At 37.8% G+C, this 17,551-nt stretch overlaps 1 protein-coding gene and 1 long non-coding RNA gene across 7 annotated transcripts in view; one reads left to right on the top strand and one right to left on the bottom strand.

Annotated features, from left to right (window-relative positions):
• The window catches only part of LOC131507262 (uncharacterized), a 44,273-nt gene extending 39,140 nt beyond the window's left edge, over positions 1-5,133 (bottom strand). For all 6 annotated transcript variants that reach the window (XR_009259420.1, XR_009259419.1, XR_009259418.1 and 3 more), the window contains exon 1: positions 4,883-5,133. This is a non-coding gene — a long non-coding RNA (uncharacterized LOC131507262). The remainder of the gene's footprint in view (positions 1-4,882) is intronic.
• A 133-nt stretch (positions 5,134-5,266) lies between these two features.
• On the top strand, positions 5,267-17,499 carry CISD2 (CDGSH iron sulfur domain 2). The gene is made up of 3 exons (XM_058721792.1): positions 5,267-5,399; positions 15,205-15,419; positions 17,004-17,499. Exons 1-3 carry the CDS (start codon positions 5,297-5,299, stop codon positions 17,091-17,093), a joined length of 408 nt encoding a protein of 135 aa, XP_058577775.1. The 5' UTR covers positions 5,267-5,296; the 3' UTR covers positions 17,094-17,499.
• Positions 17,500-17,551: the final 52 nt, after the last annotated feature.

Raw genomic sequence — 17,551 nt, 5'->3', positions numbered from 1 at the left:
CTGCACTATCAAACTGACCATGCAGCCCTACAGCAACCACTGTGAAAAACAAAACAAAATACAGCTATAATAAAAAGATGTGCTAATAGTGATATAAATAATTATGACAATGATAAAAGATAACACAACTGTGCATGTATATGTGCCAGGTGAGTTTAGTTGCTTTATATGTTTTAATCCACTAAATTTCTACATACAGTACAACCTTAAGAGGTAGGTTCTATCTATCTATCTATCTATCTATCTATCTATCTATCTATCTATCTATCCATCCATCTATATTTCTTAAACTAGCTTAAAAAAATTTTTTTTAATGTTTACTTATTTTTGAGAAAGAGACACAGAGACAAGAGTGTGAGCAGGGGAGGGGCAGAGAGAAAGAGAGACAGAATCTGAAGCAGGCTCCAGGCTCTGAGCAGTCAGCACAGAGACCGACGTGGGGCTCGAACTCACGAACCACGAGATCATGACCTGAGCCAAAGTCGGACACTTAATTGACTGGGCCGCCCAGGCACCCCAATACTATCTACATTTTGAAAGGTTACATAATTTACCTTGGCAGAGCCAGAATTCTAGTCCAAACAGTCCAGTTCCAGAGTCAGTGGTCTTAACTGTTACGATATACTACCTTCCAGTAGTAAGGGGCAGAGGGTTTTTTTTTTTTTTTTTTTTTTAAACGTTTATTTATTTTTGAGACAATGCAAGAGACAGAGTGCAAGCAGCAGAGGGGCAGACAGAGGGAGACACAGAATCCGAAGCGGGCTCCAGGCTCTGAGCTGTCGTGTTGAACTCACGAACTGTAAGATCATGACCTGGGCTGAAGTCGGACGCTTAACTGACTGAGCCACTCAGGCACCCCTAATGGCAGAGGTTTTTTTGTTGTTTGTTATATTGCTTTTATTTTTTTTTCAAGTTTATTTATTTTGAGAGAGAGAGAGGAGAGAGAGGGAAAGAGAATCTCAAGCAGGGGATTTGACGTGGGGCTTGATCTCATGAAAAGTGAGATCATAACCTGAGTGAAACCATGAGTTGGATGCTTAACGGACTGAGCCACCCAGGCACTCCTTAAATTTATTATTATTATTATTATTATTATTATTATTGTTATTATTATTATTTTAGAGAGGGAGAGAGAATGCAAGCAGGGAGAGAGAGTCAGAAAGAGAGAGAATCCCAAATAGGCTCCACATTCAGCACAGAGCCCGATGCAGGGCTCGATTCCACTACCCTGGGATCATGACCTGAGCCGAAATCAAGAGTGACTCTCAACTGACTGGGCCAACCCAGGGCGTGCTGTTATATTGCTTTTAAATATATTTTCTTGACAAAATAAAAAGTTGGGGAACCTACATTTTCGCAATTATAAAACTTAATAGTTGGTGAAATCTAAAGGCCTGAAGATCATCAGGTTCTGTGGCCAGTAGAGATCAAGAAAAATGAAAATCTGAGGAAATAACTGATGAAGCAAAATCTTGGAGGATGAGCTCCAGAACACAGGGTGCAGAAGACTAGGCAAGAAGGACTGACGCTAGTTATAGGAGGAATTATAGCTATCTTCAGAGGTGCTGGTGAGGAGAGCTTATCTGTTAACTAGAATTGAAGGTCATCGAAGCTCAAAATAAGTCTGGTAGTAACAATTAGAAAGCTTAATAAATAAATAATGTAAAATAGTGAAGATTTGGAGGAATGGAAAAAGTAAATAAATCCAGGAATGGACTAACAGACTAGAATAACAGAGATGGTTTCAACACTAAATATCTTTAAGTCAAAGAATAAGTTTCATAGGAGTAAGGGAGTAGAAGATGTATAAACAAATATACAAGGTTGTGGTCAGAAGGTAGTATTTCTGAATTTAAGATCTCAAAGCCAGAGTAAAGACTCATTCATTGATGATGATACTAACCATTCATTATACACACAAAACAATTATACCTAGTCATAACAACCATTAATAAATCTTATTACAGGGGTGCATGGGTGGCTCTGTTGGTTAAGCATTTGACTCTTGGTTTTGACTCAGGTCATAATCTCATGGTTCATCATGGTTCACAACCTCATGGTTCAAGCCCTACATCAGGTTCTGTGTTGGCAGTGTGGAGCCTGCTTGGGATTCTCTCTTTCCCTCTCTCTCTGCCCCTCCCCAACTTGTGTACATACACACTCTCTCTTTCTCAAAATAAACTTAAAATATAAATGAAACAAGATTTAAATTTTATTTTTCAAGATTTAGATGTATTTTTAAAAAAAACGTTTATGTTTGAGAGAGAGAGAGAGAGAGAGAGAGTGCACATGCATAGGAGTTGGGGAGGGGAAGAGAGAGAGAGAGGGACACACAGAATCTGAAGCAGACTGCAGGCTCTGAGCTGTCAGCATAGAGCCCAATGTAGGGCTTGAACTCACAAACTGCAAGATCATGACCTGAGCCAAAATTGGATGCTCAACTGACTGAGCCACCCAAGTGTCCCTAAATTTATCTGTTTTTTTTAATGTTTATTTATTTATTTTGAGACAGTGAGAGAGAGCGTGCACATGTGCCAACTGGCGACAGACCAAGCAGGTCTGAACTGTGGGGCCGGATCCCATCAACTGTGATCATGACCCGAGCCAAAATTAAGAGTCAGACATTTAACCCACTGTGCCACCCAGGAGTCCCATAAGATTAAAATTTTGTTTTTTAATGGTTATTTATTTTTGAGAGAGAGAAAGAGAGAGACAGAGCGTGAGAGGTGGAGGGGCAGAGAGAGAAGGAGTCACAGAATCCGAAGCAGGCTCCAGGCTCTGAGCTTTCAGCACAGAGCCCGATGTGGGGCTTGAACTCACAGACTGTGAGATCATGACCTGAGCTGAAGTCAGACGCTTAACCGACTGAGCCACCCAGGTGCCCCAAGATTTAAATTTTAAGGTAAAAAGAATCTAAGAAACTATTCCCTATAATACACAGTAAGAATTTTTATTGATTCGGTTAGGAACTATCTCCTTTTATACATGAATGTAGTTCATATAATGCATCTTCTCTAAATTTTAAGATGAAAGAAAGAAAGAAAGGAAGAAGAAAGAAAAAAGAGGAAGGAAGGAAGGAAGGAGGAAGGAAAAAGGAAGGAAGAAGAAAGGAAGATCAATGGATGAGAGACTTCTACTTACTGTATTTCTTCTACTTGGAAATAGCAAATCAGCTATCTACATCAACTGCTCAGGGAACCCAGTCACAGAAGAACTACATACTGTATAATTCCTTTTATATGAAGTTAAAGAACATTCAAAGCAAGGCAGAATAGCGGTGGTGGCAGCAGCGGCGGTGGTGGTGGTGGTGGTGGTACGGGGACCAACCATGGTTGGAAGGACCAAAAGAAGCTCTATTGCTTAGGTGTTGGATACATTATTCTCTCTATATTTATCTGTGCAGTGGTCACACCAAATTGTACCTTCGGCACCTCAGCATTTTACTATGCTGTATGTCTTAAATGAAGTATTTATTTTTTAACTCCTTTGAAGAAAAACTTCAGAAGCCTAAAGAATCTCACTCAACACAGCTTGTTTTGCCCTTGTCAAGACCACAAAGCCTTTAATTGAGAAAATTTAGTGGCTGTCTCCAAGCCTTTCCTCCCTTGATTTCCCTCACTCCCAACACACTCCTACCGCAATCATCTCCCCAAGGGTATTTCTACATATGACCAGCAGAGATTATTAAAGATAACCCCTGACAGAACAGTCCAGAAGACAAGGATGTTTGAGAATATTAAATTCAGAATAAACAAACTTCAGGGTCCTTCTTTCACTAAACCAAAAGTAAGTTCCCAAAAAGAATGGAAAGGAAATACTAATGTAAACAACCTTTTGATCATCACTTTGTATATAACCTTCTATATTGCTCTAGCTCATGAACCTGTATCTAAGCATTTTCATAGAATTTCCAATGTAATTGGATTTTGAACAAGGTAAAACAATAGAAAATTGGTTTATCTAGATCTGAATTCAACTAACTCTCATACGGTTATTTTTTTTAGTGAAAACCATCACAGATATTAAAAATCAAAGAGTCTAGAGAACGAAAAGTTACTTTAAAAAATGTCTTCCTTTGTTCGCTTTAAAATGAAAATAACAAGGGAAAAAATAAAGAATAAAACGTATTTATTACAACTAGCTGTTAACATTAAGTCACACAACACGAAATACCGGACCATGATCAGTTCCTCGGTATTATATGTTAATAGTCAGGTGGAGCTCAGAACTGTAAGGAGGCACCTTATTAAGATATCACACCACATACACAACACGCAGTCACCAAGGGCATTACTAGGGATATTTCACTTTGGTAAAAATAGGAAACAAAGTCATGTCAAGGCAGGTGTTGCAAGGAAGTGAAGCGGTCTCCTTCCACTCTTCAGATTTTAAAAAGATATTAATAAAAATAAAATCTAAAGATCTTCACGGATACTTTAGCTTATAGTAGAAATCCTGCACCATAAGAATCGCTTTAAAGGTTTATATTCCTTTACACTTTCCTAGTTTTAGTTAACCGAAAAAAGAACTGATCATCTGCAGAAGGAACTGAAAGTATCGAAAGAAGGAATATCACGGGTCTTATCTAAGCTGCAAAAAAAACACAAAAAAAAACAAAAAACCCTCAGAGTTGCACAAAACTGCCGAGTGGCAAAGCTTAATTTAAGCAGTTCGTAGCTCAGGTATTTTAACTTTAAAAAACAAAAACAAAAAAAACCTGGCTTGCAGGGGCGAGGGAACGGAGTTGGGCACCGCAGGGTAGACGGGGAGGGTGCTCTTAGATGAGTATGCAAGGCTAGGGCCAAGGTACCCAACCAGTTCCAGGAAGAAGGGGTCGGGACGAGAGCGGCCGAAGTAAAAAGCGACGAGAGGAGCAACTCACTTTTGAAAGGCACTTTCCGGTTACAAAGCACTCTCACATGCTTTACCTCATCGCACACAGTATCCTTTCTCCTGGCCTCCACCGTCTACAGATGTGAAGGGCCCAGCGTGTACGCAGGCCCTCTTCAAAACCGTGTTTCCACGGAGGGCGGCCCTACTCATCCATTCCCGCGGCTCCGCACCTCGCGGCCGCGCGCGCCCCCTCGGCGTCCGCGGGGCGCGCACGTCACTCGCCCGCTGCCAATCGGCGCCCAGCAGGTCACCTCTCCCCCGGGGGCCCCCAGCGCCGCCCCCTCCTGCAGGCCGCGGGACCCAGGCCGCAACGCCCGCCGGCCGCTTCTCCTCTCGGCGCAGGCGCGGCAGCTTGGCCGGAGAGCGGCGCGGTCTCAGAGGGGAGTGGACGCTGCTCGCGAGGATGGTGCTGGAGAGCGTGGCCCGTATCGTGAAGGTGCAGCTCCCCGCCTATCTAAAGCGGCTCCCTGTCCCCGAGAGCATTACCGGGTTCGCCCGTCTCACAGGTAACCCTCGCCTTCAGTCAGTCCCTGTCCTTGCAAGTTTCTCAAGGTGGGAGTCGGGGGTGGTCTAAACATCCTCGGGCTAAGGGATGGGGCGGGGCTTGGCGAGTGGCACGTTACCCCGTGACCTTGCGCGCAGAGGGCGGGGGCGAGCGCTGGCGCAGCCGCCGTGGAGCGCGAGTGATCACTCCTGTGGGTTCTTGGGGGCTTCCGTCCTTCCGTCCTTGTGGCTCTGCTGTGTTCTTCTGTGACTGGGGACCAGGGTTTTGCAGAGGAGGTGCTGAATTTGTGGCGGGCCCATATTTTTCATCTCCATCGGTCACTGCAGTGTGCTTTTTATTTTAAAGTCCTAGCTATCTAAGGTGCTGTGAATTAGGCATTTCCAGCTCTCGGCGCTGTTTTACCCACAGGTTGTGTGTGCGTGGGAGAGAAACAGGCACGCAATATGTGTATGGCAGTTTTATTTGGTAACAAAATTGGAGAGTAGCCTCCATTCCCATAGGGAAGACTTGAACTACCCCGGGGCATTTTAGGCCAACTCCGTTACTATGGGCCTGGAGGCAACTTGAGGAAAGATCAGTTAGCCAAAAGGTGTTCAAAGGCTAGTATGATGGACCAGATTTTAGAAAGTGAAATTTAATGAATATATATAACTTTCTGTACTTAGATCCTTCCTCTACAAGAAAAGAACCCACAATTCAGGATTTCACATCAAAAGGACGAAAATTTCTAGAATGCAGTCAACACTTGGGAGACATTGTTGGGAGTGTTACGTTGTAAGTGGAATATTTGTAAACCAGACTAAGACTGATCAGGGTGGTGAGAGAAAAAAACAAAAACCATATTGATTCGGCAAACTTTGAACTCATACGTCTTCAATGTCAGGGAATGAAACATGATTCATGAAGACAATTTTGAGATAGAGTTGTTTAGCCTGGAGCAGTCTGGAGTTTTATGGTAGCTGAAGGTTTACTGGTGGAAGAATAACATTTATTCTGTGTAGACCAAAAGACAGAACTAGGACCAAATCAGTGAAGATTATTGGGAGATAAATTTAACCTCCTAATACAGGGAAGGTGTTTGTTTGGTTGTTTTTTAAGAGAATACTATCCCTAAAAAAGGATAGTATTTAAAAAATGAGGTAGTCCAGTAATAGATTTAGATGGGGTGAACTGGGTGACATTCCAAATCTAGAGATTGTTTGAATTACGGTTTGATCGGAAGCATGTATTTTTTTTTTTCTTTAGGTTTATTTCAAGGGGGAGAGGGAAGGGGAAAGAGAACCAGAAACAGGATCCACACTGACCTTAGCCAGATGTGGGGCTTGAACTCACAAACTGTGAGATCATGACCTGAGCCAAAGTCGGATGCTTAACTGCTTAACCAACTGAGGCACCCAGGTGCCCCTGAAAGCATGTAATTAAATAGAAAGTATAGTAACCGAATAATTAACGGTTATTAAGAAGAAATATCTAAACATCCAAAGCCGCATAAAAATAACATAAAGTGAAAAAAATGTGTTAAATCAAGTATTTATAAACATCAAAGTCTTCTTTTGATCCTATTCTGATGGATTTTCATCAGTTATATACAATTTTGGCTTTTTTAAACCCTGTATCATTGCTTTTACTTTAGAACTTTATATATTTTAACGTGTTCATTTTCTTTCTAACAACTGTATAGTTTTCTTTTAGAGTAACATCATGGTAGGCTTAACCATTCCCCCGCAGTTGGAAATTTGGAATGTTTGCGTGTATATATATTTTATTTGTAATATTCAGTGGTTAAGTAGCCCTATACCAATTGTTAGTTTTTTTCCTTTTATTATACCCTTGAATGTATGCACCAAAGTGGTAATAAAGAATATGATCATTTTGTGACATTTGGTTTTATATTAGTTTCAATTTTTTGTGAATAGAACATAGTTGGAGCAGATAGAAAGTATGATGTTTTATTTAGTGGCTAGATTTTAGAAGTTTTCTTTGTTTTTATTTTTGCCTTAAAGATTTCCACTGTCAACAAATATTTAATTTCTATTAAAGGCATTAAGGAAACTCAAACCTTTTCCCCCTTAAATCAATAATACATAGTAACTTCTTCAAAGCTGTTAAATATTTAAAGTGAGGACTGATTTTCAGAAATAGTGATAACTCTGATAAGTGTCTTAAAAACATATATTTAAGTTCCATTACAATGTGTCTACACTTTAGTTCTCATTGTATTGTTTATTAGGAAACATTAACATGTTTGTAATAATTGCTCTATGAAAAATTGAGATAGTCTGTTTCATACTGGACGGTGACAATATAATAGTTGCAGAATCTGTTTTGGAGCACTATGGAAGAAAATTTCCAATGACCAATTTCCACTCTTTGTCTCCCCTTCAGAGTAGATTTTAGTAGCTAATTACATCTGTCTTGATTGAGCTACTTACAGAATCCATACTTAGACTTCTGTTGAGTCAAAAACCTGAAAGATAACTTTTCAGCAATTGTTAAAATGTCTAGGAGACCAGGGGTGCCTTGGTGGCTTAGTCAATTGAGTGTCGGACTTCGGCTCAGGTCATAAGCTCATGATTGGTGGGTTCGAGCCCTACATCGGGCTCTGTGCTGACAGCTCTGAGCCTGGAGCCTGCTTGGGATTCTGTGTCTCCCTCTCTCTCTCTGACCCTCCCCCACTCACACTCTGTCTCTCTCAAAAATAAATAAACATTAAAATTTTTTTAAAAAAATGTCTAGGAGACCAAAAGTGTTTGCATTTTCTATCTGTGAAAACTAGAGCAAACAAAGTTACAGTTTATATTATTTTTGCCTGTTTTTTCTTCCCTATTTAGATCTAGTGGTTTTTTAAAGCAATAGACTGTCTCATGATGACTCTGCATTCTTAGTAAACACTTGGAGATCCTTAATCACCATACACTATTTACAGACAGTCCTTATCTATCAGAAACAACTTATCTATTTTTATTTAGGTCACATTTTTAACAGTGAGGCTTTTAAAGTAAGTTTGTATATTGCTTGGAAGTATAGTCTATTCCAATACTTTGACCTTTAAAAAAAACTTTCCCTGTTGTGTAAACTTTTAAAGCATGACAACAACAATAAAATCTTCCTATTCGAAAGTCAGAAACAGTTTGCTTCTGGATTTAAAAGCTTGCTATGAAACTTTGAACATATAGCTTTGCCCTTCTTGACCCTGTTTGGTTCTTTGAAAAATAATGGTTTTGCTCCTAAAGACAAGGCAGTGACTCCCAAGACCATCATAATATTCTTTCCAGAGTAACACAAACATGTCAGAGCTGACAGCATCAAAAGCATTAGCTCTGTTTATCCAGAAAGGGCCACTTTTGAACAAAGAATTTACAAGTGGAACAGAGTTGAAAACCTATATCCACAAGAACACTTCTACAAGCATGTTTTATAGTAGCCTTATTTATAATAGTTCCAAACTGGAAGCAACCCGAATATCTGACAACAGGAGAGTGGATAAACAAATTATAGTATACTCAAAGTGGAATACTGGTTAGCAATAAAAAGGAATGAATTACTGTTCCACTGGATGAATCTCAAAAACTTTATGTTGAGTGAAAAAGCTTTAGTGATAGACATCAGTGGTGGAAGGATAGACTTCTAAGGGCAGAAGAATACTTTCTTGGGTGATGGAGGATTTTGCATGTTTTTACATATTTTCAGTAGAGGCTGCTGGGGTATGTTTGTCACAACTGAGAGCTAAACACCTGAGATCTGTTTATTTTCTTGTATGTAAAATGTATCTCTCTTTTTTTTTTAAAGAAATGAACAAAAGGTGAGGTTTCTCAGTAGGAATGTATAAGAAATAAGTTCAAACTAGAAAGTTGCATTTATTAATAATGTAAATAATAAAAGTTATTTCTAAAAGATTAAAGAATTTTATTTTAGGAAACTGTTTTTGAGAATTTGGGAAGATATTTACATAGTTACTATAAGTTACAAAAGTTTTTTCCCCTCTTCCTAGTTAGACCAACTATATTTAAAAGTTAGTGTAATTAAAGATTTAAAGATTATACTAGGCTTTGTGGGGAACAATTTCAGCCTCATTAAAACATTTTCTGCCATCTAACTACCTTGCGGTGTAAATTTTCTCAGGTCATCAGGTATTTATTGAGGACTTGGTCCAGGAAATGTTCTGGACACTGAGACACTGTTCTATTCATAATAATGAATGGAAAAAAGATTTTTAAATTGATCATTAATTTCATTCTATTGGATTTTGGTCCTGAACAGTCTGTATTAGGTTTTGAGTGGTAATAGTAAAACCATCCATTGAAAAGATTTTACTTTTCTCTTTTTACAGTCCAGAAATAGAAATCATTTCTGTGTCTTAACCTATAAACGGTACACAAGAAAATCTGTTATTAAAGTATCAGCAGCCAAGTTGCCAATATTATTTTTATAATATCATTATATGCCACATTTTGAGAAGGGAAAAAAGTCTGTCCTAGTTTCTTAGAATATAGTTCCTCATCGAGAGCCATGTGTATCTATATTGTACTTTTACAAATGTTTTTATCATAGTATTTGATTATATATCTTGGTCAGGAATAGGGTGTAATAGGGTTTATTTTCAGAGAGAGTGTATGCAAGTAGGGGAGGGGCACAGAGAGGGAGAGAGAGAATCTTAAGCAGGCTCAGTTCCCAGCGTGGAGCCCTACATGGGTTTCAGTCTCATGACAGCAAGATCATGACCTGAGCCAAAATCAACAGTCTGATGCTTAACCAGCTGAGCCACCCAGGAGCCCCTGTAGCCTGTCTTGAATCTGCTCTGTCTTAAGCCACATTCTGTTTCTCTAAGGAGATACTATACCTTCTTTTAACAGCATTTAAACTTAAAAAAAATTTATGTTAAAATTGCTTGCTACTCAGGTTGCTTTGAAATGTTCTTTTCTGTGTATGTTTTGTTTGTCTGTTGGTACTGGTTCTTTTACTCTACCTTCTTAGTCTATTTGTTGTTTATCTTAATAGTGGGAAATAGAATATTGCAAAATGCATATTAGAATCCTGCTTGGTATTTTAGTATTAGTGTGGTTTTTTTAAAATGTTTTATTAATTATTTTTGAGAGAGACAGAGACAGAACATGAGTGGGCAAGGGACAGAGAGAATGAGGCACGGAATCTGAAGCAGGCTCTAGGCTCTGAGCGATCAGTACAGAGCCTGACATGGGGCTTGAACTCACAGATGGCGAGATCATGAACTGAGCCAAAGTCAGATACTTAACCGACTCAGCCACCCGGGCACCCCTAATTTTTGTTTTTAACTTAGAAACAGGTGATTTAAAATAATTGGAAATAGGAGAAATTCACTGGTAGAGGAAGAAAATCTTTCTGAAGTGAAAAATTTGAAGTAAAGGAAAAAATTTAAGGAAATTCAAGCCTTTTACATTCAAATGAATAATCAAAATGTTGCCTAACTGGGTACGTTTTTAGTGGATTGAATGTTGAGGTCAGCCATCTCCTTGATTTAATTACAGCCAAAAATACTTACCCCATCCCATAACCCCTGATCTTCTCTCACACTGTTATCTTCTACTCCTGGCTTGTCTACTTTTTTTATTAAAAAACTTTTTTTTAATTTTTTTTTTTTTTTTTTTTTTTTTTGAGAGAGACAGAGCACAAGCAGGGGAGGGGCAGAGAGAGAGGGAGACACAGAATCTGAAGCAGGCTCCAGGCTCTGAGCTGTCAGCACAGAGCCCGACGTGGGGCTCGAACACATGAACCGTGAGATTGTGACCTGAGCCAAAGTCTGACACTTAACAGACTGAGCCACCCAGGTGCTCCCTAGCTTGTCTACTTGATGATTTTTCATATATGTACCTCCTTACCCTAAATGAAACAAAGCTATCCCTTAGTAAACCACTTCCCTTGTAGGTCTCTCAGTGATATCTTTTCTTTATCTTTCTTGTCTTTCTGGCAGAGCAGAGAGAGTTGGCATCTTTTTTTAATGTTTGTTTATTTTTGAGAGAGCAAGAGAAAGAGGTAGGGGTAGAGAGAGGGAGACAGAATCCCAGGCAGGCTCTGTGCTGTCAGTGCAGAGCATGACATGGGGCTCAATCCCACAAACTGTGAGATCATGACCTGAGCTGAAATCAAGAGTTGGATGCTTAACCAACTGAGCCACCCAGGTGCCCTGAGAGATGGCATCTTTTAGGCTCTGAAGAGCAACTTCCACATTAGACTATTTCACTGTTTCAAAGAAAGCTATGACTTATGCAATCCTTCAGTATTCCTAATTTTTTGCTGTTAACTGTTGACCTTTAGTCTCTCCCTTATATTCTTTAAGGAATATTTTCCTTCATATTTTTCCCTTTCTTCTACAACACTTCACTGGTCTCTTGCTGCTTAAAACTGCCCTTGTTATGTTCTGTTTTGTTTTGTTTTTGAATTAGAGACCAGTATCTCCATTCATCCAGATAATGAAACCAGAAATCTGGGAATCATGAAGGACCCTCACTTCCTCCATTTATGCTCCATACTTGATCACTCACCTAATCCTATTGATTTTACTACTTGAGTTAATGGTTCTTAAGTTTCAAGGTATGTGAAGATTGATCACAGACCTGCTCTGTGATCCCAGTAAAAGCATCAGACTGTCTCCTCAAAAAATGCATGCACACATACACCGTTCAGGCAGTTTTGGGGGTTCCATTTGTCCTCTGCTTTAATGGCTACTGCCTTAGTTTAAACTTGCATTATTTTGGGGGGAATTATTTCAGTGGAATTCTAACAGATTGTCTTGCCTCTTGCGCTCCCACTAACATCCCTCTCTGCCCTTCCCTCTGTCTCTCCACTAGTCCATCGTCCATCTGATACCTTAATTCCATCTGATTTCATAAATGAACAGCTTTCCAGTTACATTAATATGCAGTGATATTCTTAATATTGGTGGTTTACCTTTTATGTACAGGGTAGATTATTACCTACCTATTGATTTTTATCATCTGGCACCTGACCACTTCTACAGTCCCTCTCCTATTTCATCATATTCCAGCAATATTGTTGTGCTTACTTCCCCCAACTTTTCATGCACATTGTATCTTTGTGCCTTTGCTTATGCTGTTTCTTCTGTGTGAAAGGTAGCTCCCCCTCCCATAAGCCTATGGACTCCTATAGTCTTTTTAAAAAAATTTTTCTTTGATGTTTATTTATTTTTGAGAGAGAAGAATGCACGCAAGTGGGAAAGGGGGGAAAGACGGAGACACAGAATCCAAAGCAGTCTCCAGGCTCTGAGCGGTCAGCATAGTGGACTCCTATAGTCTTATTCATCTTTCAGAAACCTGGTTAGGTGCCAACCTCTATGTAAAAGCCTTTGCTCATCCCTGCAGAGTTAATCATGTCTTCTGTATTATTTATAATTGCACATACCATACAGTACTTAATTCTTTTCTTATAGATCTGTAGTCCATACTAGGTGAAAAGCTTCTTCGGGGTAGGAACTGTGTCTTGTAATTTTTGTATCTTCACCTGTCTTATCACCTGATCTGTCTATGAGGTTTATATTTCTTGAGGGTGCTTAAAGTTTTTGTCTTAAATATTTTAAACAGAATTCTTATTTGTCACCTTACACTGTTATCATTCATAGGCCTTGAATAAAGGCAAACAAGTGCATACCTAGTAGGAGTTATCTTAAATGTCAGTGTAATGGAGTACAGACTCAATTCAGTTAAAATTAATTGAAGTCTTGGTTTATATAAGTCTCTGTTAGAGGACCAGGAGTTGGGGAGGAGACAGATATTTACATAACTGTAGTTTCAGGGCAGAATGTATTAGTAGCTTTCTTTCACATAGTGTTCTGTACTTTTTCTAGTGGTTTCCAACTTCATTCGCTCCTCCCAACAATCCTGTGAAATTGGAAGCTTCTTTTACATGTACTCTTGTGCCTTGAAAGTTTTTTTCTCAAGTCTTTGAGCCCCCCACCTTCTTGTCTTTAGGTCTTGACTTAATGATCTTTTTTTCCTTCCTGACTTCCTTACCGAAAGTTGGAGTCAACCTATCCTGCTTGGTCCTTAGGATAATCTTTTTCTTTCTTTTATCATTCTGTTTGTTTCCTTCATAGCTTTTATTATAATCTAAAATTATCTTGGGGCATCTGGATGGGTCAGTCAGTTAAGCATCCAACTCTTGATTTCTGCACAGGTGATGATCTCCCAGTTGGTGATCTCAAGCCCCACATTGCATCAGGCTCTGTTCTGACAGTGCGGAACCTGCTTGGGATTTTCTCTCTCTCCCTCTCTCTCTTGCACATGTACTTGCAATAAATAAATAAACATTAAAAATTAAAATTTTTTTCTTTAATAGTTAAGTGTAAGAACAATTATATTATAGTCTTACCAAGAGAAGGACAGATGAAATTTTAAATTTGTTGGATTTTATTTATCATGATTGAGAACTAGACTGGATTTATTGTCCTGGACTAAACCTGCTTATGGAGCTGCAGTTTACCCACATGAAAATGGGAATAATAGTGGTACCCTCCAAATACAGCTGTTTTAAGCTAACACAGCTTAACAGAGTTAAATAAGATAATACAGTGGTACTCTTAGCATAGTCTATTACTAACATTAATTAGCATGCCTTGGCACATCTTTAGTTTTTCTCTCTTTCTTGACTAAGCGATTTTTACATAGTGCTGAGCAAGATACCAGGTAAGTACTCAGTGAAGATTGTCAAATGATCACATTTAAGAACAGAAAGGATTCTCTACAGAGACCCGAAGAGGGAGGGCACTAACCAACATTTGATGAGTGCATGCTGAAATGTTTATCTTGGTTTCCTTATGTGTTTGTCTTCATAGACATAGGGACCATTTTATTTATATTACTTAATATTCCCTGACCCTGCCCTCCAAGAAGGTACTGAGTGCTCCACAAGGCATTTAATGAACACTTAGGGAATAAGAGGTATCTAATAATGAGAACATTCAGTGTATGAAAATTTTAATTAGTTCTTTAAAATAGTAGCTTTTAGATAACATTTCTTTAGGAATTACTGTGTCTAACCAAAAATGTAAATTAAAGCATTGAAGACATGTTCTGTCTGAAATTCTAAATCAACGGTAAAATATTCTTGGGTATTCCGGGGTGCCTGGGTGGCTCAGTTGGTTGAGCATCCAACTTCAGCGCAAGTCATGATCTTGTGGTCCATGAGTTCAAGCCCCACATCAGGCTCTATGCTGACAGCTCAGAGCTGCTTCAGATTCTGTGTCTCCCTCTCTCTCCTCCACCTCTCACGCTTTGTCTCTCCCTCTCAAAAATAAATAAACATTAAAAAAATATTCAAAAAAAAATACAATATTCTGTTGTATGATTTTAGACATGGTGGAAATGTTTTCTAAACCTATAAAATATATCACACATTGAATTTTGTTCGTAATTATGATGATTGTTATTCCTGAAATAAAAATAAAGATAAGCACAAATATACTTGGTGTTCTCATTGTTAGATGCCTCTTATTCCCTAAGTGTTCATTAAATGCCTTGTGGAGCACTCAGTACTGTCTTGGAGGGCGGGGTCAGGGATAATGAAATAGGATACTTGATATAAGATACATTTCTCAAAACTTTGTGTTCCAGTTTCACAACTCTTCAGTTAGCTCACAAATCAAACATAGTGGTCTTAGATATAGGTGGCTTGACTTTGTTATTTGTTCATAGACTTATAGATAAGAAATTAATGTGAGAAGTAAAGCATAGGTAAAGAATAAACTTAAGCATGACACGTGCTGTTTGAGTTCTATTACAAGAGTGCTGCAGACTGTTAAATCTGTACGTGTTTAGTTTCAGAATGGCTTCGGTTATTGCCTTTCCTTGGTGTACTTGCACTACTTGGCTACCTTGCAGTTCGTCCATTCCTCCCGAAGAAGAAACAACAGAAGGATAGCTTGATTAATCTTAAAATACAAAAGGAAAATCCCAAAGTGGTGAATGAAATAAACATTGAAGATTTGTGTCTCACTAAAGCAGCTTATTGTAGGTGTTGGCGTTCTAAGACGGTAAGATGTCCGCTTGCATGTACTCTGAAACTTTGTGCAGTTAGAATTGTTCTGCTTTTTAAATCCTTAGTTTTGAGGTTTTGTGAGATGAAAGATTTTTCCACAGTATTCAGTACTGAAAATTTATATTCCTAAATTAAAGTTTGCATTTTATGGTGGATACTTACCTACATTAGAAAAGGAAGAATAGAAATCTGATGTTTTCAAAACTGATGTCTGCCACTTACAGTATGACTTCGGTTGGGCAGGTTACTGAATCTTTAATCTCCGATGTTTTAGGTTTTTGTTTTTTTGTTTTCTGATAATATATCAATATCACAGACATTTTTTAGGATTTAGTAGATGCTATATGTACGGGGCCTTATATATAGATGAGCTAATAAATGGCAGCTATAATTATGGATGATTTTTAATGTGGAAATAATAAAAACAAGTATGGAGTGATGAGTATTATAAGTAGCTGGTGAGATCTGTTTTCTTCGAGTACTTTGATCATAGGTTATTTGAAGTTTTAAGCATAGTAATGTTCATCACAACATTTATTGTAATAGCAAAGTTTTGGAAATAATCTAGGTGTCCGATAATGGGAATGTGATTAAAGAATGGTATAATACAAATTATGGGATATTAGGAAGCCATTATAAGTAATGTTTTTAAAGAATATTTTAATGACAGGAGAGCATGATGTAATTAATAAAAGCACAGTACAGTATGATCCCAGTTTTGTTTTTTAAAAAAGAAATACACATAGTAAATGCAGAGGAAAAATTATATAAAAATCTTGATTATTGTTACTTATGAGTGAATATTTTTAAATTCATTTTAAAATTTTTTCAAAAATTTTACAATATGTGTGAGTTTCATGGTAAGAAAACATGAAATAATGTATTTTGAATTTAAATTACAGTTGACCCTTGAACATGGAGGTTGGGGCACCAACCACCGGCACAGTCAAATCTGGGTATAACTTTTGGCTCCCCCCAAAACTTATTAGCTTACTGTTGGCCAGAAGCCTTAATAATGACATAAACAGTCAACATTTATCTTGCATGTTAGATATATTACATACTTTATTCTTACAATGAAGCTAGAGAAGAAATGTTAGTAAGAAAACAATAAGGAAGAGAAAATTCATTTACAGTACTATACTGTGTTTATCAAAAAAGAAAAAAATCCACAGTTAAGTAGACCCACACAGTTCTAACCTGTATTGTTCAAGGGTCAACTGTACATTCTTTTCAAATTTAAATAAGTGAAGAGGTGAGCTCTAATTTGGAGCTCCACAGAAAACAAGAGATTATTTTGATCCCCCTTTAAGCCTGTTGTATTGACTCTTGGAATAACCAATCCAAAGCTTTTTATTTAAAATATTTATCAAATAATAAATTAACTGTTTAAAGTTGTTAGATTTGCTGTGATATTGGAATGCAGTTAGGTTAGGTGTAGAATATACATTACTTAGGAAAGCTGTCTGGTGATTTGTTTTTCAAAGTAATGTGCTTCCTTTATAAGAGCATTTCACAAATATTTCTACTTATTGAATCATTTTTTAAAATAATACTTGTAATTCTTTTTCCTTTCTAGTTTCCTGCCTGTGATGGTTCACATAATAAACACAATGAGTTAACAGGAGATAATGTGGGTCCGCTAATACTGAAGAAGAAAGAAGTATAATAGTAATGAATTAGGATTGAGTTCAGTTGTGTGCTGTAAAATCTCCTAATAATATTTTTTTCATTCTTTGTGTATAGAAGATCTTTCAAATGGTGGTCTTAATTATTGCTATTGGTTGAGTAATTATTTCTGCCAATTTATTTTCTTGCTACACTACTGTTTATATTTGATACTTTGTATATTCAAACAATCATTTATATAGAAATTAAATTGTACAACCCTTTCATTCTTACTTCAAAGACTTAATGTTATTTTCCTAAATAAATCAACACTCTTGGTTTTAATTGAGAAAAATCTAAGTTTTTGGCAGTGTGTCCAAAGCTATTCCTTTGAATATCAATATTTTCAATAGAATCTACACTTAGAAATTTTCTCTGTGCACTATTAAATATATTGTTTTCCAGTCCTCTTCTGTGATTTTTCCTCTTTGGCCTTCCACACTCTGTTATTTTTAGGTC

The sequence above is a fragment of the Neofelis nebulosa genome, chromosome 3 (assembly GCF_028018385.1).
Source record: "Neofelis nebulosa isolate mNeoNeb1 chromosome 3, mNeoNeb1.pri, whole genome shotgun sequence".
Lineage (NCBI taxonomy): Eukaryota > Metazoa > Chordata > Mammalia > Carnivora > Felidae > Neofelis > Neofelis nebulosa.
This window is presented reverse-complemented; position numbering and strand designations above follow the sequence as displayed.